Source organism: Aplidium turbinatum, chromosome 17 (assembly GCF_918807975.1).
Source record: "Aplidium turbinatum chromosome 17, kaAplTurb1.1, whole genome shotgun sequence".
Classification (NCBI taxonomy): Eukaryota; Metazoa; Chordata; class Ascidiacea; order Aplousobranchia; family Polyclinidae; genus Aplidium; species Aplidium turbinatum.
Genome location: NC_137488.1, coordinates 10,316,104 through 10,341,785, shown reverse-complemented (window position 1 = coordinate 10,341,785; position 25,682 = coordinate 10,316,104). Strand labels below are relative to the sequence as shown.

General features: G+C 36.4%; 2 protein-coding genes across 2 annotated transcripts; one reads left to right on the top strand and one right to left on the bottom strand.

Moving 5' to 3' along the window:
- Positions 1-439: 439 nt before the first annotated feature.
- On the top strand, positions 440-5,068 carry LOC145786801 (uncharacterized). Its single transcript, XM_082598543.1, has 7 exons — positions 440-1,312; positions 1,919-2,071; positions 2,413-2,606; positions 2,909-3,085; positions 3,557-3,724; positions 4,045-4,350; positions 4,575-5,068. Exons 1-7 carry the CDS (start codon positions 591-593, stop codon positions 4,829-4,831), a joined length of 1,977 nt encoding a protein of 658 aa, XP_082454669.1. The 5' UTR covers positions 440-590; the 3' UTR covers positions 4,832-5,068.
- Positions 5,069-6,284: 1,216 nt separating this feature from the next.
- Positions 6,285-24,819, bottom strand: LOC145786554 (glutamate--cysteine ligase catalytic subunit-like). Its single transcript, XM_082598229.1, has 16 exons — positions 24,667-24,819; positions 23,229-23,341; positions 22,873-22,989; positions 22,564-22,629; positions 22,129-22,245; positions 21,335-21,393; positions 20,766-20,971; positions 19,683-19,813; positions 19,307-19,425; positions 12,451-12,563; positions 10,644-10,841; positions 10,062-10,197; positions 9,063-9,130; positions 8,533-8,653; positions 7,920-8,125; positions 6,285-6,749 (listed from the first exon to the last, which is right to left on the bottom strand). The coding sequence occupies exons 1-15, from the start codon at positions 24,817-24,819 to the stop codon at positions 7,944-7,946; spliced, it is 1,899 nt and encodes a 632-aa protein (XP_082454355.1). The 3' UTR covers positions 6,285-6,749; positions 7,920-7,943.
- Positions 24,820-25,682: the final 863 nt, after the last annotated feature.

The window sequence follows — 25,682 nt, the reverse complement described above, 5'->3', positions numbered from 1 at the left end:
TAAATTATAAATTACCATAACATAACCAATAGATATAAGGTCGTTGAAAAAGTAATTTGAGCGGGTTCCAATAAAACGTCTAAATGGGATTTCAAAAACACACAGTGTATTGTCCAGTTTCTGGGCCTTTAAGAAAGATTCCGAACCCCCAATATCATCTCCCTGGGCCCAAGTCCAAAGTACTTTTTGGATCAATTGTCAAAGCTACCGAATAGACATATTACTTTTTTATTTGAACATTTCGCCTTAGTTGTATGCTATAGCTCTGCAGACAAAATAAAATTAATCTGATGCTGTGATCATCCAATGCTGTGACAAAACCTATGTAGGTTAAATATAATGTGATATAATATAATATGATACAATATAATATGATATAATTTAATAGGTTAAATATAATAAAATTTTCAGACAATTTGTAAGCTTTAAGTAGCTAGGTTACAAGTTGTTTTATGTAAAATATACTAAGTTGACATTGACCTAAAAAGCTCGGGAATTAGCTTACTGTCCGGAAAACCAATAGAAATATTTATCGCAGCAACTTTTTGTCAATCAGTGTAGACCTATTGTTTGATATTACCCGTGAAAACATGGACGCCAACGTCAAGGTGCTCGATGCAGCACCACCAAAGTCCAAGGCAGAAAGTTGCAGTTATTCAGTCGCTTATCAAGCCAAGCAAACCACGTCCACTCAAACTTTTACAACACCACCAAAAACAAGTAGGTCTGTTGAAGCAAAAAAGCTATCTTTGAATTTGAAAATCCCGAAAAATGAAAGCGCTTTTGAGAATAAAGCCTGGGAAGAAAAAAATGAAGAGGCAATGGTGCTTTTACAAACTCCTCAGCAAGAACAAACATTAAGTCAGCACGTTATAGTTCCAGACAACTCCGATAACTTGCAGGGAAACAAAGCTGAAATATCAACCTTGCCACAGCCAGCAGTTTCTTATACAGTGTCATCTTACGATAACAATACCGAATACAGCGAAGTAGATCCAAAAACTTTGACTAGACATTACGGCGATGTTACACCTTACGGAACAATCACCAAAGGCGACACCGAGCAAGAATATCAACGATATAACAGTGTTTCTCCTGATGAATTGAGGTCCGATTCAGGACTAAAATCTCCTGGGTCAAACTCATCTGATTTTCGGGATAGTTTTTCAGCGTCAATGTATTCTTCTCTGCTGCGGTCATCCCACACAGGAACTCATAAAGTGAATCTTGATGATCGCGGGTTGTCTTATATTGATTTTCTTCCTCGCAAGTCCAAGGAAGGTTTTCATAAAAAGGAATATTTAACTTTCAGGTATTGGTTTCAACGATTTGATATAGGCTATGCTTTACGTTTTAAAATGTCGAACATAATTCTGACTCGTTTTCGTAACCCGATTTTGTACTGACCACAAGCTTAGCTTAGTGCAGTGAAACTTTTTAATACAGTAGACTAGCCTATTGTGAAGTCGAAAAATGACAAATGGTTGATAGTTTTCGTTACATCAAAAAAACTAGGCAGTTTGATTTTTCAATTGAAAATTATGATTTATGCGCTTTACCTACAGTACACTCTTTGATTACTTCATACAACAGTTTAGGCTGCTCAACCGCACAATTCACCAGTTAACATTAATTTTGACATTTAGGCTTTCTAAGTAAAAAAATCATCGCTTTGTTCGGTAAGTAGATCACTTCATTGTGTGGAAACGCTGTCTGCGTATGTCTGACACTTACCAATGGGTTAAAACAAAAAAAATCAGCAACCTCTCAAGCACATGTAGCCCACACGAAGTGTGATTTTCAAAACGCATGATTTTCAAAACTTTTTTTATGATGTCGAAGAAATTTTCAAATAAAAACTTACCAATAAGTTGGTTTCTTCAGAGTGGTTCACCAGTGTTTTTGACTTTTCCGGCAGGGATTGTATGCAACAGGCGAACGAATGGCTATCAGCTAGCAAAACTGCATCCGTGATGAGGTGTGAAAGCGTTCGCCATCGGTTGGACAATGCTCACAATTTGAATCCAGAATCAACCACCAGCCATGATCGTTCTTACGTTATAGGTCTGCGGTAAGTCTTTAAGTTTTTTTTATTTCGACCAATTATTAGAATTGCATTCATGTCAAATTTAAATTCCTTTGTTTTTATTTCTGGTATAAATGCAGCTTATAGAGAGTGTAGCCTATCCTACCCACATAGCAAAATCCGTCATTTTTATTATAAAATGACTGAGTTTGCTGTCTGGGTAGAGACGGTACAAGAATAGCAACTTAAATGCAAAAAGACGGTGAAACTGAAATACTGCAAATTATAAATTTGCTTTTTTAGCACTTATCCGTTCTGGCGTTATGGCTTGGTAGGCTACGCTAAGATTGATACTTCCAAAAGTTTCACACATGGAATATATTCAGATTGTGGTATAAGATCACAAGAGAAGGCAACCACGAAAGTAAAGTGCAAACGCTGGTGCATCGAAATGTTACTCCGCAATTTCTGAATCCTGAAAAACACAAATCTACGAAACCGAGCGATCGTCCTTACTTTGAAGACTTACCCAAGACATTAGAACGATTAAATGAACAGCTGAAGAATGAGCCACTTCATGGTATTTAAAATTTAGCTTTTTTGTTTGAATGGAATTTTATTTTCAATGAAGTAGGCTATAGCCTACTTTTGTCAAATTGCACTTATTGAGCCTGAAAGCAGGCTTACATTATATTTTATAGTACAGTAGTTAGGTTACTTTAGCCACTATCGTTTTGAATGGCCTAGGTTAGGCTATTTAAAACATAAACCACTTTTTTATGTATTTAAAACATAGTAGGCCAATACATTAATTGAAATATAATATGACTAAATTTTACATTTAGCCTACTGTGCGTTATTGGTAAATGTTATATTTTTCAGGTCGCTTGGTTGATATTGAGACTGTGCCTCTGAATTACGCAGTAGTTCACAGAGCGAATGGTTTGTTCGAAACTGATGCCACTTATTGCCGATTAGACTTTCAAGGACCCTGGGAGTTTTTCATTATCCGCATGTTTTATTTTGCACATGACGAGGCAAATGAATTCCCAAGCATCGGTGAGAGAATTATTATTGTACTTGATAATCTACTGCGTTGTTAGTACCATATCGTGCAAATTAAAAATTCTAATCGGGTTGTATAGCAAAGCTTTAAATCTAAAAATCACGACGTCACTGTGAGAGTCTGCTAAACTAATTTAAGATAAACGACGTTGCTGTTAATTAGTTAATTCTTTCAATCTTTTAATGCTCTAAACACCCAACCAGCTTAACATTAAGACGTTGGACCATCTCGCAGTACGAAAAACAGAATGTTGCCAATTGCCACTAATGGTTGGGTTAAATCATATCAACATTGTAGCTTAACTCGTAAGCTCCAACAGTTGAGATATTTTGTAATCATCTTTTACAACTTGATCATGTATCGCATCTCGCACAGACATAAAAAGAGTGAGTTGAAGTTTATATAGCCTAATACCATATGGCTTCAGCAACATTTAACTTCAAGCGATGATTTTTCTTTTCCAGAATGTCACGGTTTTGCACCTTCTCCTATTACTTTGCCGCCATCGCGACCTCAGTTTCAAACTATCAGCTCTTTACTGTGCGATGCAAACGAGTGGATGAAGAATCACCCGGATAAACAAATTCTTGCGATAAACACTGTAGAGTTCCCATTCAAAATGAAGATGTTAGGTTAGTAGAGTTAGTTATTGTGCTTTTTGTGAAGGATATTTTCTTGTAACATCAATCAATCGTAATTTTTGAAAAATGCTGTTAAAACATTGTTACCTCAGGATGGTTCTGTCAAGTAACAAAGCAATAAAGATTGAGCTCTTCTTCCCATGCCCCTGGTGACATCAACATACAGAATTAAGTACGAACCAAAACAACATACCATAAGCATAACTTGCAACGCTACTTTACGGTAGCAAGTAAACGATTTAGAGTCCTGTACAATACCTTTGTTAGAAAGCGTTACTTTAATAATATATTAAACTCAAAGCATTTTATAGTCGCTTCAAAGGGACACCTCAACACTCATGTCATGAGTTATGAACCGACGAGAGATAGCGTGCGTCAACACACCTTACGAATACTGAGATTGTGGATTTGTGACAAACAATTAGTCGTTGAAGATGAGCGGAGACCAGCGTCTCCCCTGAGAACACCAAGCCCGCTTCAACGAGACGATGAGTTTGACGTTTTGACATTTGTACCACGTCAGCTAACCACAAAGGGCTGTTGTGGAGCACAAAAGGCGATGTTTGCTACATCACGCGACACAGTGGAGAGAATCAACGAATGGCTGCGACGAACGGGTAGATTTTGTAAATTAAACAAATTTTCATAAACAAAAAAACGTGTTTCCTTTTTACAAGAATTTTGTCAATTTCCGACTGTTCATGGGAGTTTTAAAAGTTGCCGCTTTTCCAAACAAAATGTTTTAAAATTGTGCAGCCTAAGTTATTACAACTTCTTTTAGGCATTAATTTTAAAATTGCAATTTTTACTGAAATAAATTTGTGCCAATATTACTTTGAAGGGGCCGAAGTCATTGACATTCAGACAGACAACGTAGAAAGATGGTCAGGAAGTTCGTTTAATCTGCACACTATTTTACCTGAACGAACTTACAATAAAGAAGACTACAGAGAAAAACTAAGCAGAAGCGCACTGGAATATCGGCTCACTATATTCCGAGTATATTACCGGCCCAAATCCCTCGGACATCACAACATAATGTCGCCAGACAAACCTGTAAAACCTTGTTGTTGTTTTGTTGGTTGCAACTTAATGTAACAACATTTTCGTCAGCTGTGTTTGCTGGTTTTCAAACAATTACTTTTTTGTTTGTATTTACGTCGTAATACTCGTACTCTTCGCATAACGTACACCCCTGCTAAAGTACTAGGTAGAACTATGTTTAGTTCACAAAAATGTAGCCTATCAAAAGTTATTTTAAACTTTGTAATGTAACTACTTGTGATATTTGTAACATAACTATGTTAGCATATTTCTATAAATACAAAAGTTTGTACAGTTTTTGTCTGTAATTTTATCGTAGTTTTAAGTTTTACCACAGTGCTTTGTCAGTTTCCTGGATTGAACAAAATCTTACATTTTTGTAAATTGCACCGGATATGGCCCTACGAATGAGTATTATCGAAAGACCTAAGTTTAGGCCCTGCTAACATTCTGCTGTTGACTATGGCACAATTGGAGTTGAGGGCAAACGTGGGTGACAAGTCACATCAGAGATTACATTTCGAAGCAAAATGCTTATATCTGAAACATAATAAGTGGGGTCCGGCTGCTAGCATTTATCCACCCTCCCGTCAGGAACTCTCTAAGTCTAAATTGTTGACCTGCTGGCTGACGTTCATCCTTAATCCTCAGTTTTTGACGTAATGGAGCTGGAGCTAATTTATGATAAAAGAGAGCGCTGGAGCTGGAGCCATTTAGCATTCACGCCTTCTCCAAAGCCCTAGTTGAAATTCATAAACCAGGTTGTTCAACTTCATTTCCTCAAGCTTTTATTAAAAAGAGATTTGATTGTAAAGTGTAGTTTAATCTTGGTTTTCCAGGCTATTTCTACTTCGTGGGGTCGCGGGTTCGGATCACGCTGGTCCACTGTTTTCTTGCTAAAGCATCCCCATTTTTTGACCCAAAAAGATAGTTGTATAAAACGCATAAAAAACGACTGCTGACTGAAACGTATTCATTACGTCAAAGATGCAAGATGAAAAAGACGCACTTATGTTTTGTTGTTTCCTTTATACGCTAAGTCTGTTTCCACAAATAAAACCATAAAAAAGACAATTATGGTGCATTAATTGTCGCTGAAAAATCGACAAGCGCAGCAGTCCATCAAAAGCATAGTTTTAAAACCTAGGCTACTTACAAGAGTCACTCGATTAGTTACTGAACTCAGGTTCGCCGAGAGACTATTTTGGGCCCAGTACAAATGACAATCGTGGGCCCCAAAAACAAAACACTAAAAAAATAATGATAACAAAAATGTATGCAACGTTTTTTTCAAATTTACAGATCCCCTAAAAAGAGGTTTTGGCCCCCTAAAATCATTCTGGGCCCAAGTCTAAAAGTACCCTCTGGACCTCATTATTAACACTATACTGACTAAACTATTAAACATGAAATTACGTAGGCTAACCTTTCCGGGGAATGTTATAGCAGTTGTTTACCCAATAACAACACAGTGTTCAAACTTCAATCAAAGATTCTTAGATTTTTATTTACAACAAAGAACACGATCCATTCCATCATACATAAAATATTCAAAGCTTTGCATTTCCTGATCAACAAAAACAATTTTCACCAATGGATTTGATCGGATTGAATGTTTGCTCTGACGAACCAATTAATTTCATTGTGGTTGTCTCAATTTCAGCATCTAAGTTTGTTTGTGTTATTGCAACAAAAAAGGACGAGCAGACTTAACATCATTTTTTTATCATAAAATATACCTCTATTATACTGTATGTGTGTTTAATTGCTTGCTTTAGTTTAATCAGCCTCAATAAACTAGCCACCCAAATACTGAATAAATATTTTATTCATATGGATATCAAATAAAGAACGATTAAAGCAAATTGTTCTGAAGACCAAACATTCAACAAATTCCTTCTCCATCATCTAAACATGATCTACGTCATCAGTGATTCACCCTTTTCTCATTTTTTTCACGTAGAATCAAGGTCTAGAATGCAAAGTAAAATATAAATTAACATAACAAGTAAGAGAAAATTACAGTTTGTCAACCGATTACAGAAATGTCACTCACGTAAAAGCGTGAGATGTTGTAAAAGTAGCTTACAGTATATTCATGTCATCGCAATCGCAACTGGAATTAAAAAAGTTTGAAGGCATGCACATTTTCTTTGCATTACCCAAGTTTTCATTGTGCAAGGTGGGTCCAGCTAATAAAGTTAGAAGGAGGCGACTTCAGTAACTCAGAACTATTTCAACATTCAAAACTTTCTTTTTTAACCCGCAAAACACTGAAGTATAAAAGGATGTCTTTCCTTTGAGAGAAAAAGTGTCTCTACAGTACATCACAATTCTGCGGTGATAGAACATTGAGCGACTAATTGACTGAAGTCGTCTCTGGAATGACTGCCAATTGCCTCAAGGGATCCACCAATACCTTAGTGCGGCGTTGACATCTTAGATGTATATAATTAAATATATAAACAATAAATAATATTAATAACACAAAAAGTGCTCAATGCCAAGCAGCGCAAATTAAATCAAATATGGTTATTACTTTCTAACACCTCTATTGCCTGTTTCACCTTAAAAGAGGGATCATCAGAAGGTCCTTACTCAAATATTATTAATATATTCTATTTGAATAAGGACTTTTTGATGATTCCCTTTTAGGGTGAAACAGGCTGTAGAGGTTTTAGAAAGGAATAAGTGTATTTGATTTAATTAAATATATTTATGCCTGCTGCTGCTAGCAAAAACGTTCACATGACGCACTTGCAGCTGAGGTGCATGGTGCCAGCCGAAAGTTGGTTCGGTTTAAACCAAATAAGTGCGGTAACCAGCTTGACCCAACTGCTTTGTCAATGCAGCAGTATTTCCCTTATTTGTTTTTCATAGCGTATGGACCAAGATGCAAGACATGTGTGGTCAACTGGTTTAACAAATATAACCAAAATCATATGATGACAATTGACAATATGTAGGTTAGTGAGAGATTAGACTAAAAACAACTGAAAGAATTGGTTAAAAATTGACTTCATAATCTTTTGCACACAACCTTAACCTTTCCTTGTTAACAACACTTTTTTTAAGAAAAGAAAATATATCCTGATAATATACAAACGATGTGACACCAATTATAGGTAAATTCAGTGCTTACTGTTATTGTAGAGAAAAGAGTAAGCTATTTGCTCTTGTGCTTTGGAAGATCAAACAGCTCATGACGATCAAGTTCTCCTTTTTCTATCTGATTGCATTTAACCAGTAAATCGTAAGCAATGGATTCTGTGACAACAGAGTCATGATTGTACTCTGGGTGGTCTCGTACAAAGTGGCGCATCCATTGTGCAGTGGTCATGTATTCGCCTGTGGAACATCAGTGCAATCACTCTGTACGCAGATGGCTATATAAATGACTTAAACTTACATAAAACCAAGCGACTAGGTTATAACTTACGCCGCTATGCACCAAACCAAGTCTAACACAGAAAGGTAGGTTATAAAATTTTATTATTATAACATATTAACTGAATATCAAGAAAAACAAGTTGCAACATTTATATCTAAACTCTGCTCCAAAAAAGTTCCAATCCACATTAAGTTATGCCTGGCGTTGGCCTAGCCCACCAATTTTAACTATAAAAAAAAACTGTTACCTTTCACATTTTTGGTCATTGATTGTGGATAAACCATACCTGAAGTTTAGATATTACATAATAAATGAAAAAAACACATATTAAAATAATAACCTACTCAGCTGAAAAATTGCTTACCAGAAGCTCGTTTGCTGATGAGATTTAGGTATTCATCAATTGTTGATTTAGTCCGTGCATTCAGCTCCATCCCATCAACCCAGTGGCGAATCAAGGGAATGAGTCCAGGAAAAACTTTTTCCTTACATGAAGAGTAAATTAATGCACCTGTATCTTCACAATATATCGCTAAAGCCTTTACAGACTTTTCAAGACGCTTTTGAGACTGTGAACTGTAATCAATCACTGTGGTGATAAAATTATGCGTAGCCTATGGCTCAACATGATTTTTAGAAAACACAACTAGTTTAAATGCAATGTCTTGTTCAACAAGGTGGTTTTAGCAGAAGATACTTATGTTGTAGGCGTATTGGTACAGCATTGAGTAGCCTACTAACTGTTACTAAGCTATTCTAGTCGACTTATAAGTTTTTCTATTTCTGAAACCATTAGGCTTACCAACAGAAAATGCTGGTAAAAAACAACTATTTTAAAAGGGGTAACTTTTACAATTTGAAATGCCACAAAATGTTTCTTTTCACAGTTTTTACCTTTCCGTTGATGATTGTATGGATAGACATTTCCGTGCACGTAGCTTTGCTGGAAGCTTGATCATTTTCTAAAAAGACAATATAGCCTAAGTAATAAAATTTGCAAAGTTACCTGGAATTTATTTTCACATCGTATACCCAGTACTGTGGCCTAATTGGTGTTACTTCACTTTCTGATGGTATCTGTACATTGTAGGCTACTTGTTTGTTTTTTTATTCACTGTTTCAATCGTTTTTGTTTACCAGTGACGGGCTATATAACTGTATATTACAGGGGCTCCCAACCTTTTTTAAACCGAGGCCCCCATTGAAAATTTTAGAAAATCAATGGCCCCCCCTTTTTTTTCAACCTTCAGAAAAAATTAAGAAGCGTCATTTTAATTAAAAAAAAAATGGTTATAATATACAATAACCGGTAGTTAGAATGATAAAATGATATAAATACAACACACAATAAACATGATAGTACGTTAATTAGCTATTACATATATATGCAGTTAATTTATAGTATTTTTATTAAATTTTAATTTAATTCTTTTGTTATATAGTGGACTTAGAGATGATAAATTAAAAAAATTATTATTTTTTAAATTTTTTTAAGGCCCCCTTGAAAAAGACTCATGGCCCACTAGGGAGCCATGGCCCCCAGGTTGGAAACCCCTGGTATATACAATGATTCTCAGTTGATAGTTTAGGAGTCCCAAGAGATATGTGAAGTATTTTAGGAGCTTGATAGAACCAGTTCAACTGAAGTATAATTTCACTTACGCATGTTTTTTGATACACCGTATTTTATCATAACTTACATGGATAAATTGGATATACAGTATAATAACAATAGACATTTTGTAAATTGCCTACTGACTAAATTAGTCCATGTTTTTGATGTCTATGATTCGCAATTGTTACAAAAGGTATCTTTCCTGTCAAAATTTTTGAGAACCACTTCAAGGTTTGTAACTTAGTAAACTGAACAAGTCACGTGATTTCTGTGTTTACCTAATTTTCTGGTGGCATTCAAGAATTTATCATATTTATATGAAGCCGTTCCGTTGTTCATGATATTTTGTCGGAAATAAAATGTATGGGAACGGACTGAATCGTTCTTCTGAGCTCTCTTTGCGTTTTCATCAACCTAGTCAACACTAGAAGGTTAGACACTCGGGAAGAAAACCTTTTCAATAAAAGTGTTTGCGTTTTTCCTACACGACTGCAAGCAACAAAACTGTTAGTGTGGTCGCAAACTATAGGATAATTGGTTTTCAATAGAAAACATGTAAACTTTTTTTTTGTATTTTTAACAAATTAAACCTTGCCAAATCCGAGAGGCGCTGTTGGTGGACATAATAATGTGTTTGGATTGAAATAAAATCTTTAAACTGATAAAAGCTACTTTCAAAAAGCTACCGTTAAATTAGTTTGATCTTGACAACTTGCTCTTACTTGCTTCAACTAAATACACATGTATATTTGATATTTATGTCACGATCTACATTTCTATCTAGGCATAGTTGGTTTTCCGTTAAAGGGGTTTTAACAAATTACAAAAAAAGTTGAAACATATCACTGGAACACACTTACGTAAGATATAGGTAGACGGAAGTCTAGTTTGTGAGAAAGAATAGCTCTTGTAAGCAAAATAACAAACACGCTAAAAGCAGAGTTTTCAAAATCCGTCAGTTGAACTTCCAACACTCGAAACTCGACTCTCCAACCAAGTGACGAGGCAGGCACTGGTGGTTTGAATTTCAATGACTGCCACACTGAAGAATTGATATTCTGAGAAATCATTAAAAAAAATATATCCGTATCATAGAATTGGAATAAACTTGATTGGAGATGATTGAGATTTTTTTAAACAAAATGTAGCCTACTGTGGTTAAACCAACTTGAAAAATAGATTGATATGTGTAGGTCATTAAACTTCTGTACAGGCAGAGATGAGCGTGATCTTGATCTTGAAGATCACAAGTGATCTTGATCTTCAAGATCACTTTTGTTTTGATGATCTTGATCTTGAACTAAGATCACTTTTTTGTGTGATCTTGATCTTGAAGAACAATAAGATCAAGATCACTTTAAAATTAAAGTTTACTTACTAGATAGAGACATTTTTTTAGAACTCGTACTGTACAAAGTAGTTAGTGGCAACTATACTAGCATTAAGCACTGTTAATATGATATGTGTCCAACAAAAAACGATTTAAAGTCTCCATTTAATCTAGTCAGTGTTGCCATTTCAAAATTGAAAAAGTTTTCTGTGTTGGTCATAATAAAGAAGTCAACTTCCGTGTATTTTATATTGACGTATAATAAAAATGATTTAACTTTGTTCACAATTTCGATGTGTGAATTTTAAAGAAATGTTTGCTTTCTTTGACCCAATTTTAGATGTTTCAAAAGTCTATCTAGAATGGCGGTGTTAAAAAATCTGGACTCTAGCCGACTTTGGTCATGTAAAGTGGTTTATTGCAGCAAATCAACCAGACCAAGACTTGTTTAGGGTCTGAGTATGGAGCGGTTTGTCTGACCGCAAACCTCTGAACTTTTTTGATAGCAGACAACAGTATCAAAGTTGCCAGATGGATAAATGGTGCAATAAATATTGACATAATACAGTGAAAGTTAAAACTAGTTAGTAACACGTATAAAGCTCCCATATGAGCCAGACAAAAATTTGGTAAAAAATGATGCAGTTCAACGTTTATTTTTATTTATTTATTATAAATAAAAAGTATAAAACTAATTCAAATTTTGCGACTTTTTCAGTACTACTGTAATTAACCTCTGCCTTGGGTGTGACGGTGCGATTCTACGCAAACTACGTTAACAATTGATAGGCATAATAGCAACAGTCACTAACTTATTACAATTTTTAGGCCAGCGATCGAGTAGTTAAAAGTAAAAGTTAGCAATATCAACTATATACCTTTACCCAGGTTGCTTATAGTAATTAGTTTTTGCAACATCATTGATCAAAAACTTCATTTTTTTTTCAAGTACCGTGCACAAAAAGTGATCTTGAAAGTGATCTTGATCTTGATCTTCAAGATCACATGGCTTGGTGATCTTGATCTTCAAGATCACCTATTCTTGGTGATCTTGATCTTCAAGATCACCAATACTGGTGTACAGGTAGGGAAGACCTATACGTTCAGCACACCTACAGTACTAAACATTGTTATAACTCAACACAGAGCATGCATGAAACGTGATGGTCTACTCTCTACACTGAAGAAGTTGTGAATGCAAGATTTAGAATTTACAATAAATAGTGTTTTTGATGATGTTGAGATAATTGTTTTGCTAATTTTTTTCGGTAATCTTTTCCGGAATACTTACTGAACATACTTTTACGAAAGGTTTATATCATATGACTAATATACACCTCAAAATGTTTAGTGGTAATTTCACTCTTCGCGTCTACTTCTTCCAAGGAAAGAAAAAGAGGATCACGTATCCACAAATGAGCAACATGCTGAGCAAGCATTTCGTCTATGCCTAAACGTAATCAAACAAATGATGTTATACTGTAGCAACTCCTCGTTCCATTGTACCATTAATACGATACCAGCGTATATTAAAAAAGTGTTTAATCTTGAATAGCAGAAACTAAAATTTGAGCAACTTATTTTTAGGATTTTTTTATTCAGCGCCACCCTGTGGATTACAGTGCATCATTTCTCCTTCATTTTGGAAACTTAACTTGTGCCATTGAGAAATAGTGACCATTCCAGGTCAGATTCAACTAAAAAAAACAAACATGGGCGTCACTGGACGCCCCTACCACCACCTCCTCACCCAGTGCCGGTCTTTGGGGTGTGCAAACCGTGCGGTCGCACAGGGCCCGCAAATTAGGGGGCCCACAATTTACTCATAAAATGCAGTAATTTTTGTCATTTCCAATGAAAAAATTCAACAAGTGAATTCAACGAAGGAATTAGCAACAAGAAAACACAGAAAAACAACCTATTTCGTCTCCTGAACATTTCGTACCCTGAAAAGATCGAGAAAAAAACAAACTTTTAGCCGAAGTCCCTGATCGGAATTGCCGCAAATATTTCAAAATTTTTCCCGATGTTTTCAGGGGACGAAATAGGTCGAAATGCGATTTTGTTGACAGCGGACAAACGTGTCCAGTCTGAGCAGCTATCTCGGCGGACAAATTAAGTCTCACGGCGGACACACGAGATTTAACTTCGATCGTCATGCTTAATCACTTTATGTTGATAATTCTTCACTCTGAAAGGCCTTCATCAGACCAGACCATTGAAGAGTCAAAGCGCCCTGTAGCTGCCCAATACACAATAATGTTATGGTTTTATTTATTGTCGCTCTACAACAGCTAAGGTCTTTTAGCGACAGGGCTCATTTTTAATTTGTATCAGGTTTACGATGTTATCACATTATTACCCGATTCATTCTCACTGCGCTATGCAGGATAGAACAAAATCGGTACCGTTTTTAAAGTCTTCAGTTTGACCCGACCTGGAATCGATCTCAGATCTACCAGTACCAGAGCCGAAGGCGAAACCACTCGGCCACTGAGCTGGTGCCCAATACACAAAATAACTGATTAACTTCCACCGAATGAGGTCGTGTGGCTTCTTACGTCACAATGCTCTGGGCAGGAGTCGGAAAACTGCTGCACTAAGGTTACTGTTTTCTGCTGTGCAAAGTTGCACTAGGCTTTTATCAGTGTTGTACGCGTCATTGAAATATATTGACGGCGTCAGCGTCAGCGCGAATTGCCTAAAAACTTGACGGCGTAAAGTACTGCGTAAGCTCTTAAAGAAATTGACGGCGTCAGCGTCAGCGCTAATTTCTAGCGCTATTTTTTGCCAGCGTCTTATAAAACGGAAATAGCTCAACCATGTTTAGGCTAACAATAGCTATGAATAAAGAGCAGGTAGGCCTATTATGTTTTGAGAATGTATTGTAATTAGCTGCTTAGCTTATTAGTAGGGCCATTTTAATTTGACTTGGCCTAAAAAAAAAATTGTTGACTTTATTTTTATCAAATTTTGACTTTATTTTGACCAAACGAAATTGCTTATTTACAGAGAGTACAGTTCTTTCTTGAATTGATACCACTTACCAAAACATAATATTTTGTCGATTTCAGACCCAAACGCAATACTTTGTCGAAAAGTCAAGGTGTTTTATGGATTATAAAAAGTTCGTTGTGTTTTATAGCGATAGGAAAATCTCCACTAATCTAACTTTTGCTGAAGACAGAAGACGATTTAGCTTGCTTAGGCATTTTTGTATTACAAAATGTCAGTAGGCTATTCCTAAAATCAAAACTGTTGATCTTCGAAAAGACCATATTTGTGAAGAGGGAGTGTTTTATAAAAATTATATAACGACGTAACAATGAATAAACAAAGGACAATTTGCGATAAAAGTTACTGCTGATCCGTGGTCATTGTGACATATTTCCTGCTTTTATGGGTTAATATGGTTTAATTGTGTCGCAGTTCCTGATTTGCAATGCTTCCACGAGGATTTTGACAAAAATTACTCTCTAGAAACACAGAATTAAGTTTGTTAAAAGCCATAATTTGACAAATTTCGACTTTATTATTAATTTTGACTTTATTTTGACCTATAAACTTCTTAGAAACAGTCCCTTAGGTGCTGAAAACAACTTTATTCTTTGATTTGTGGATAAACGAGGTCATTAAAAAATTTTGACTTTATTGACTTTTGCGGGCCCTGCTTATTAGTTATTTCCTTGCAGAAAAACAAGCATTTCAAAACGTTTGTCTGACAATCTGCTGCGTTTGGGACGCATATTGTCCTTTCCAAGTGAAAACATGCGTTCCATAGCAGCGCTGGTTGGTATTGGTGTGTTGTATTTCAAAAACAAGTTGAAAACGTTTAGGCTACTCGGAAAGGTATCACTGTTCCAAGCGTGCTGTGATAGTTTAGCATGTATAAATATTTTAACGAGGTCCACTGCACCAATATCGCTCTTTTCAGGGGCATAGAGCTCTTGAAATAAAGTATCTTCCACCTCCGCGATGCCATTCATGGATTTTTTGCTTTCTGTCTCTGATCCCTCGTTCTCAATACATGGGTGATCACCATTTGGCGAACTTCTTCCGCGTGTATTCCAGGGAGCCATTCCAACCAACGCAAAAGCCAGTAATTCGGTTGAGTCGCGTTGGCCAGAATAGCCTACATTGTGAAACTCTTATTGTGTAACAAGATTTTCCATGAAAAAAAATGACGCATAGCGCTTGACGCTTAAAATCGGCAAAATAGTTGACGGCGCTATCACTTCCGTCAACTGAAAAATAAATTGACGGCGCTAGCCTCAGCGTCAACAAAAAGTTGACGCCGTCAAATGACGACGTCAAATTGACGGCGTCAACGTACAACACTGGCTTTTATCCTTAGGTTTATTTTTGTGTGTCATGTGAGCGAAAGTGGTGGAGAGCAAGTACTGTAGGTTCATCGTATTCATTCTCACTAATAGAATTTTTTCTGGGCCTTTTCTTTCTTACTGTAATACCAAAACTTAGCCTACTCGTATAATTTAATTTTGTAACCAACCTTGCCTTATCACTATTACTCGGAGATCAAAGCCAGACATTGTGATGTAACACTTGAACTAAATTGCGTTGATTAGTGTAGAAGTAAGTACTCCCATCCATTCTTAGCGAAGAATTCACCGTTATTATGCTGATTCAATGTCATCAAACGTTGAAGCAACCTAAAAATCCAAAGTTTTTCTGCTTAAATGGCAGCTAAGGGATACAGTAGGCTATTAACATTTGGCCAGCTGTGGCCGAGTGGTTATAGCGCGTTGGGCTCGCAGTCGAGAGCCTGCATGTTCAATTCCAGCCACCCGAACTTGCTGTTGTTTCTCTGGGCAAGAAACTTTACAATAATTGCCTCTACCCAGTGATCGATTTCGAGTAATGGGCAGTGTTGTACGTTGACGGCGTCAACTTTTTGTTGAGGCTGAGGCTAGCGCCGTCAAATTATTTTTCAGTTGACGGAAGTGATAGCGCCGTCAACTATTTTGCCGATTTTAAGCGTCAAGCGCTATGCGTCATTTTTTGTTTTTATGGAAAATCTCGTTTCACAATAAGAGTTTTACAATGTATTCTGGCCAGCGCGACTCATCCGAATTACCGGCTTTTGCGTTGGTTGGAATGGCTCCCTGGAATACATGCGGAAGAACTTCGCCAAATGGTGATCATCCATGTATTGAGAACGAGGGATCAGAGACAGAAAGCAAAAAATCCATGAATGGCATCGCGGACGTTGAATATAGCCTACTTTATTTCAAGAGCTCTATGCCCCTGAAAAGAGCGATGTTGGTGCAGTGGACCTCGTTAAAAGATTTATACATGCTAAACTATCACAGCACGCTTGGAACAGTGATACCTTTCCAACTAAACGTTTTCAACTTGTTTTTGAAATACAACACATCAATACCAACCAGCGCTGCTGTGGAACGCATGTTTTCACTTGGAAAGGACAATATGCGCAGGGGCGCCGGAAGCGAGGGGGAGCAGGGGGAGCGAATGCCCCCCTGCCCTCAAATTTCTGTGGATGGGGAGGGAAGAGGGGGCAATGGTGCCCTTTTCAGGTCATGTAAGCTACTGCACACTTTGCATTATAACAATTTATGCTATTCGCTATTAGCCTAATTATAATGTTCTATTTTTGCCTCAAAATAATATTCACGACACAAAATTCTCCATCACAGTAAGTTATATTAAATCATTATAAAATAGCATTATGCCCTTCCATGCCATTGTTCTTTGTATAGCGGACACTTGTATCATTACTCGACAATGAGCTGATAGATGAGCATTATCGCTATATCTTATCTTAAAACTTACAAAACAAATTGGCCTTTCAGCAACAAAAGTGCCCTTTTTTCATAATCCTGCCCACTGCCCAAACGCAGCAGATTGTCAGACAAACGTTTTAAAATGCTTGTTTTTCTGCAAGGAAATAACTAATAGGCTGAGCAGCTAATTACAATACAGTCTCAAAACATAATACCCGCTCTTTATTTATAGCTATTGTTAGGCTGAACTTGGTTGAAATATTTCCGTTTTATGAGACGCTGGCAAAAAATAGCGCTAGAAATTAGCGCTGACGCTGACGCCGTCAATTTCTTTAAGAGCTTACGCAGTCCTTTACACCGTAAAGTTTTTAGGCAATTCGCGCTGACGCTGACGCCGTCAAATTATTTCAATGACGCGTACAACACTGGTAATGGGTAGTACCAAATTTAAGTCATAAGTAGAGTAGACAACCGGAAACAGACATTGTCGTCGGCTGCAGCGTGGGTCAGGTGTACGTCGGAAGGCGTACACCGATGCATAGCGCTCAAGTCCGCTTTCCGGCAATGCAGGATAAAGATAATAAAACAAACAAAACAAACATTTTCTACATGAGCCTTAGAATGTGCTGGAAATTATATTCTCTCAACAATTGTTCGTGCTATGCAATCACGTCAGGGTTAGAAATGTTTAAGGATTCAACCTATTTGGGACCAGGGTTAGGGTACGAAATCGGGGTGCGAATTGTTCAGGAGACGAAATAGGTTGCATCCAGACTCAACATAGAGACATAGCTTTATTTCCGAAAAATGCCAAAGAAAACATGATCTTATTCTTTTTCTATGCCACCGGACAGCACCATTTTACAGTAATATTCATACCCAATTTTTTGTTAAACATGCTCTCAGAATGCCCCAAATTCAAAGTAATTTTTCAAAATTTTCTGGGGGAGGCCCCCCAGACCCTCCGCTGCTAGGTGTCGCCTTCGGCAAACACACCGCCAGGCTTTGTCCGTCGACTGTCAAAGCACCCCCTTTCCCCTTTCAAAATATCTAGCTACGCTACTGAATTGGATCATTGTCATTGGGGCCCGCAAAGCATATTCCGCACAGGGCCCGAAATACCCTAAGACCGGCACTGCCTCACCCCTCTAAGTTTGGTTCAGTAAAATCGCTATAACTTAAAAACTTAACAAGATAACCACATAGTGTTTGGTACGAAATCGGGAATACACGAAATTTACTGCAACTACTAAATTTAGTTCAAATATGCAAAGACAATAATGTTTCAAATAATTTCTACATACTTTATAGACAAAACGTGTAAGAAAAACTATCAAAAGCAAAAATAAATAATGAAATTGAAAGTTTGCCAAACCAAAATAGTGAGCGAAGACCACCGCAAACTGTATTAACAACTAAGTACGTGAAAAAAATTTTGACTTAATTTATTGGGCATGTCACATTCGCTTTTTTGATCACCCGAAGAGTATTCTTACGTTTTTCTTTGTATAGTTTGATGATGATGGTGGTTTGTAGCCAAGTTTATTCCTCGCTAAGAACATGTACGGACGCAAGTGACAACAATTGTACATATCAAGACCGAAAAACATAGTAAAAATATATTATCTATCCACAAGGCCAGGGGCGCTGGAACGGTTTTTGACTGTGGGGGGGGGCAGGATTATGAAAAAAGGGCACTTTTGTTGCTGAAAAGCCAATTTTTTTAAAGTTTTAAAATAAGATATAGCAATAATGCTCATCCATAAGCTCATCATCGAGTAATGATGCAAGTGTCCGGTATACAAAGAACAATGGCACGGGAGGGCATCATGCTATGTTATGACGATGTAGGCTAATTACCTACTGTGATACAGAATTTTGTGTCATGAATATTATTTTGAGGCAGAAATGAAAGATTATAATTAGGCTAAAAGCTAATAGCTGAAATTGTTATATCGTATTGCAAAATGTGCAGTAGCTTACATGAAAGACTATCAAAAGCAAGGACAAATAATGAAATTGAAAGTTTGCCAAACCAAAATAGTGAGCGAAGACCACCGCAAACTGTATTAACAACTAAGTACGTGAAAAAAATTTTCAGCGCCCTTTTAATCCGGCATCTGCCCCCCTTACATCCGGCGCTCCTGCACAGGGCCGTTGAGAGGATAATTTAGGCCTGGTTCCAATGAGATCTTTGTACCTCAAACCAAACGTTAGAAAAACGTACTATTGTATATCCAAAAATACGCAGTGGTTTCTTCAATTTTTGGGCCGTAAAATCATGTCAGGCCCAGGTTCAAAAGTACTCTCTATCAACGCTACTTATCTATACAACCAACAAGTCGGGAAGACTGTGCTTCAAGATTGAGGCCATTATGAAAAAGAAGAATGTAGCCTACACAAAATAACATCAAAGCTATTGGAACTACACCTGCTTCAAGTAATTTTAATTTGGCATCTTTGTTAATTTCCAAATCAACATCGTTAAAGACACTTGAATCCTTTCCCAAGTAGCTGCGCACAAATCCGCAACGAGATTTTTGAATTGATCTTTATAAAATGAGTCAATAATTTAATATTCACTATATAATAGTAAAGGAAAACATGATGGTAGGCTATTGTAATTAAGACACAGTGATAGCCTACATTATTTCAAAGTCTTTCTTGTTCGCAACTAGCCTACTACATTTAATACTTTTTAAGTGAATTTTCCTAGGAGCTTACATCAGATACAATGTCAGTTATAAAAAGGTTATATGATGTTGTAAAATTAGCCTACAAAAGAAACAGCCTACAACTGGCTTTACTTGCTACGATTCAAGCTACAACTGTCTTCGTCTGCAGTGCGGTCGTCTGCGCCTTCCACAAAAGCTTGCCATCTTGTATCGTTATCAGAGAGGTAGCCTCTGAACATTGGACTCGCAGCGCTAAGAGCAAGCTGAAATATATGGAGTAGCCTAACTGTCAAGCAATAGGCCTACTACATGCAGCATAAGTTTGAATTAGACGTAAAAGCATTAGTTTTAGGTAGAATAAAATGCATTTTTTGTTTCAGTCAAGTTCGAGTTTGCGGCTGGTTATCAGGAAATGGGATGGGAGATGGGATCATGGGGATCTATACTAGATCGCCGTGGATGAGATATAATGGACTGGAAGATGTTCAAGATGGAATGGAAGACATGTTTGGCGATGGAAGATAAAAAATTTGAAAGATGGGATGAGAGATTTGGATGATGGGATGGAAGACAATCTTTCATCATTCCATGATTGACTTTCTAACACATTTTTTGAAACAATAAATCAATCAAGTTTATTTCAAGTATTTACAGTATAGCTTCACATAGGGGTATGGTAGCTACATGAGTTGGATAAGATTGCATATGAGTTGGATGAATACAACAGGAAGACAAGGAACTCAATTTTACTATGTAGGTCTAGCTACGTCCCGGTGTGTCATCAAGACCCAACCGCGCAGTATAGATCGGGGTCCAACCAACATCCTCTGTATAGGGTTGAAAAAAGGCGTTATCACCATTCAACTACCCTCATTCATCACTAATAAGTTTTACGTCAAAACAATATTTGGTTATTCGGTATAATGTTGTTGCGAAAAAATTTTTTTTTTGTAAAAAACGCACTTTGCTACCATATCTAACGTACTTGAAATAAAACAATAAACCATTTTTTATCAAATACTCTATAACTTACTCAATTCCATGCATATCTGCCATTTTAAATCACCACTCAATAAAAAGAGAGAAAAAACGCTTTCAGAAACACTGGATGCTGTTTATAAATACCAACAAAAACTTGCATGAAATGTTTCTTAAAATTATTTACAAGTCTACGTCTAACTAAATAGATAACATCTGGTAGAGAAATTGATTTACCATGATTGGACAAATTGGCACTAACTGATCATAAAGGCATTTCGCTTCCTTGATATCACAGGCTTGCAGTGTGATTTGCAAACAACAGTTTCCCAAAGCAAAAGACATGCTGTCCATATAAATGTGGTCTGGCTTGGCTGCAACATTGGATGCAGGATCACAAAATTCTTCAACAAAGGGGTCCGGAGTATTTTTGTCTTTAAAAACTGACAATAAAGATAAAGTTAGCCTAAGTGTAGCGTTTTTATAGTATAGCCATCAATGTCACAAGCTGGCTTTTAACAAACAAGATTACATTCTGCAACACACCAACCAGCTAACGAGTCCAACTTTACGACAAGGTAGCGAATACTTTCATTTTGGTAAATTTTTTCGGCTGGAGCTTACAGAACTAATTTCTTTATTTTAAATTTCAGATTTTCACATACATCCTTATACACAATAAAACTGATCGTTTTATGCTACTACTAAATATACGAACGTGTGCTGGGTCAGATTCAGGTTAGAAAAACAATATCAATGCAATATACAAAACCAGCCATTGAGCTACGGAAATTTTTAAAACTAACTTGGAATATTTACAACCGGTTTCTCTCCTTTTCGTTGTTTAACATTCTTTGTCAAAGATCTGAAAAAAAAAAATGTATTGAAGTACTTTTTAATTTTTTAATTTGAAACATATTTTTATTTTAATAACTTATTAAGACCAGATGATTTCGATCAGTGATTGTGATTCGGTGATTTGCAATTGTTCAAAATCAATTAAAGATTGTAGTCTAATTGTAGTAGTCTAATAGTCTAATTATAAATCAGCAAAACGAAACAGTGTATGGAAGACCGAGACCTGTAATGAAAACCCAGTCAACAGTCCGAACTTCATTGGACTGTTAAAGTTTCCAAGATTAAAAACAACTTTTTATTTTGTAGGTAAAGTAGCGAAATGTCAATGAGGTCTTTGTAAATATCATGTAAATCAGCACAAAGGTATAGACTGATAGGAGATTTTCTTCTTCGTTGATGTTAAAGCAGTGACAACGCGCAAAGCGTTACGCTGGCCTTTTTGTGTTTTTATTGTTTTGATAAAAATGGGATATTAGTCTATTTGTGTATTCAACAAAATACTGTACAATAGTTTCAATAGCTACCGGAACCAAAGAATACAGCATTACATTCGACCTGATTCGGCATGCTACATTATGATATGCTCAAGCTACATTAGCAAATAGATGCGTTACGTGAAACAGGACCCTAATCAGTCTGGCCGTTGCATTTTTGTTAAGTCTGTGATTAATCAACTACAAACTAAAACAAAACAGCAACATGTAGGCTACAGTAGTTGGCTAGTTGGCAACCAATTACTTACTGAAATCTTGGATGGTTGCTAATAGCTTGATCTGGAAAAAATAGTGAACTTGACATTGGGTTGCCTTTAGGACTTTCTATGTTATAGGAGGGATGAGTAAACTTTGCACATCCCAATCTGGTAGAAACAACTTGTTATGATATGATGCGTAGCACATAATCGTTAAAATATAGAAATGCAAAAGCAACGGTCGCAACGTTTTGTCTTCTTTGAGACCGGTGTTGAAAATTTGAAATTAAAATAGTTTTGCCAAAATAATTTTATGCTACCTGTGCACCAGATATCTCGACTCAGAGTAGAATTTTTGAAATGTAGCTTTATCCTGATCACAACTATCAACACTAACAAATAGCAATAGGAATGACTTCAGCATAGAAAATAACTTGAAGATGTCGACACATGCTTAAGTTAATCCCATCACGGACAGGGTGTAACCTTGGAAAGACAGATAAGGTCATGAGTTGCTCGTTTGGGCGAAGAAGCTCCTGGACTTCCTTTCGTCTGAAATAAAAAAATACATCAATAGTTCAAAATAACGTTTGTGGTGCCTATTTCAGTAAACTAGTTAAGCAACTGCTGGTAGCGTAATTTACCCCAAAATTAAAAGCAATATAGACCAATGTAATTATAATTTTTAAATGCAATCATTAAACGTTAATATATTCATTTGTACAACTATTAATAAATTATTATTATTTTCATTAATCTAACTAACTAGAAATAGTGGAATCATCAACTAATCACCTCATTTTCATGTTGGCTTCAACTATGTTATATTGCGACATGGCACCCAAATATGGAACTCCAGGACAACTTTCCAGCATATAACGGCCGTATTCATCTCTCCATAATGCTGTTAAACTGGAAAAAGAAACAAGAAGTTAATTTTAAAATTGCCATCTGATACGTTAGACTTGATTTCTGGCATTTTGTTCTTCATTAATAGTACAATTTCTGTCTGTGGCTCATTAATAGTAGGCTACGAAAGTTTGTATATCAATTGTTTGTAAGAAGCCTCTTTTGTTTATTCAGTAAGCCTAGTCTACTGTGAATGGTTTACACATAATAGCCTACCCGCGATTAAATTGATTCTGACATACTTTTCATCGCCGTTTTTTTCTTTTTTCTGCAAGTTGTGGCATATTTCTTCGCCTCGCAAGGAAAGACGAACTTCTTTGTTTTTGTGATCGAAATGAACAATCATGTATTCGATCTGTGGGAAGCAATTTAAGAAAATGTTTATGTTGTAAAAAAAGTCGCACATTTTTGTCACACGCAACCAGGCCAAGATTAATATTTAATGAATGGAGGTAAGGAAGCCAAACTTGTTGTTTTTTTTTTACGAATGCCATAAGCTCGCACCACTTGGCCAGTAAGGATTTTAGATCAAAGGGATGGGTAACTAGGCATCCGTTTTTGGCTAATAGTCATCACTCATCACACTAGAAAGGTAGGGACAGTACATTACGGGAAGCTCAACTCCGTTGTTCCGCCAACATTAGAAGGGTCAATTGCCGATTTTTTTAGCTTTTCTGCTGGCTTCTTTTCCACTAAAAACCTAAAATTACTATAAAACCAACTTTAATCTTCTTATATAACCCATAAAAAGTGCATTATTTTGTAAATCAGAAAAAACGTAACCCTTCTAATGTTGCGGATAAGCTAATAGCGGGTGTAGTTTCGCATCCCTATAGAAGGGTTACGTGCTTTGCTGATTTACAAAGCATGTAGCCTACTTTTATAGGTTATATAGAAGTAGGTTACTGAAGGTGGTTTTAAAATATTTAAGTTATTTTTATTGAAAGCAAGGTTGTAGCGAAGCTTAAAAAATGTCGAATCGAAAGTTGACCTTTCTTATGTGGTCGGAAAAGCCGAGCTTCGCGTCCCATAATGCACCTCCCCTATTGGTCATGCAGGTATAATCGATTTATGGTCAAAAGCCCAACAAAGTGCCAAAATTTATGCTCGATTGGGACTATTTTATCGACTTTAAATAAACGACTGTTCAGAAAGCTCTTAAATTGTAGTTGGCAATCATCGTGTCACGATAACTTATATGGTAGCCTGCACATATGGACATTATATACCTCCATGGCCATTTCAGTGTAAACACTGCACTGAGGAGACCGGAAGGTCGAAACGGTGTGCACTGTCTGCAGTTATGGACATTAGAATATGTGTTTTGTTAGTTGTCAAACTCATTCGTCTCCGCATCGGAACATATCCAGCTGGTTTGGGCGGTATAGAAGTGACTGATCGTTTATCTAATTGTCTTTACTTATAATGTTAGGTAGGTTTAATACAATAGCAGTAATCTACTAAATGCACATCCCTTTACTCATTGCTTTTTGGACCATGCACATTGCACGTCTGAAACTAGTGTGGTTTTTCCACCTTTTTCTTTGGTTTCTATATCATTGCTATGGTAACGTTTGTTAATAAAAAATAGATTAAATTAAATTACAGTTTAAAATACAACGTTTAGGCTCCATTTTCTAAGATTTTTTTTATTAAAACTCTACATGAACACCATCTTACCTCGTCACCCCATTTTAAAACGTCATAGGGTCTTTCTAGCTCACGCTTGTAGTGATCAATAAACTGAGTTAAACCACTTTGTTTCACTTTGTCAACAAATGGAATGATTTCATTCCATTCTAAGGGATTGCCTCGTAAACTCAACAAGCCCATTGCCAAGAATAAGCTTTTTAGCTGTAAGCCCAGTTGTTAGTCTATATTGAGTGGTCACAATTTTTTTAAGACTTTAAAAGCAACTGTTGTTTTATAATGAAACAATGTGAAAGTATAATCTAGTCAGTAGGCTACCAGGCTTGTAGCTGTAATTGCCTTGATGCGTTTACCTACTAGTAGCCTACCTGGCTGGGTAAACGTGTTATTCTGTATGCAGCCTACAACTCGAAAGCGAAGTTTAAAACGGTGATAGTGCATGTCTGAGATGTCCCACAGCCAATCAAGGGTCTTCCTTTTCTCTAGCTAGCCCTTCGATTTAAAAGATATATCTGATCTTTGCGGTAATCATAAAAAGATTGTCATGCTAGTATATCTTTGTTGCATAATTTCGTAGATTTTTCATTATAATAGCTATGTAATTGTAATATAACTTTATAGACTACAGGAAATAATAGATTTTTGTCGATGAGATAGGATGCATACGCTTCCTAGGCAGTTAACGGTGGAGTTTTACTGTGCAAATGGGAAGTAGCTTATTATTCTCATCGTTCACGGAGTTGGTTCGTTTTTGATTTAATGTGATAAATTTTAAAGAAATTAAAAAGATACAAATTTTTTCGCTGCCTATAGGCATCATATATGATCACCTTTTCCAGCGCTTTTCTGCTATGTCAAAAACATAGGCCTATAATAGAGTCGCAAAGTTAAACCAAGTGTATTTATTATCTTGCGTTTGTTCATAATTATATCTTATGTCGTTAAATAAAACACAGGCCCTTTTTTGTTAAATAGGCTACCTAGCCTTTGTATCATGCATACAATATCATAATAATACTTCTCTTGGTCAAGGGCGACATAAAATA

Coding starts and splice junctions, on each gene's coding strand:
- LOC145786801 (XM_082598543.1), top strand. CDS start 591: ATGGACGCCAACGTCAAGGTGCTCGATGCAGCACCACCAAAGTCCAAG. Junction 3,725..4,044: donor ATTCAAAATGAAGATGTTAG/GTTAGTAGAGTT, acceptor AGCATTTTATAG/TCGCTTCAAAGGGACACCTC. Junction 4,351..4,574: donor CGAATGGCTGCGACGAACGG/GTAGATTTTGTA, acceptor ATTACTTTGAAG/GGGCCGAAGTCATTGACATT.
- LOC145786554 (XM_082598229.1), bottom strand. CDS start 24,819: ATGGGCTTGTTGAGTTTACGAGGCAATCCCTTAGAATGGAATGAAATC. Junction 10,842..12,450: donor TTACCACTAAACATTTTGAG/GTGTATATTAGT, acceptor ATGATTTCTCAG/AATATCAATTCTTCAGTGTG. Junction 10,198..10,643: donor TCCGTCTACCTATATCTTAC/GTAAGTGTGTTC, acceptor AGTGTTGACTAG/GTTGATGAAAACGCAAAGAG.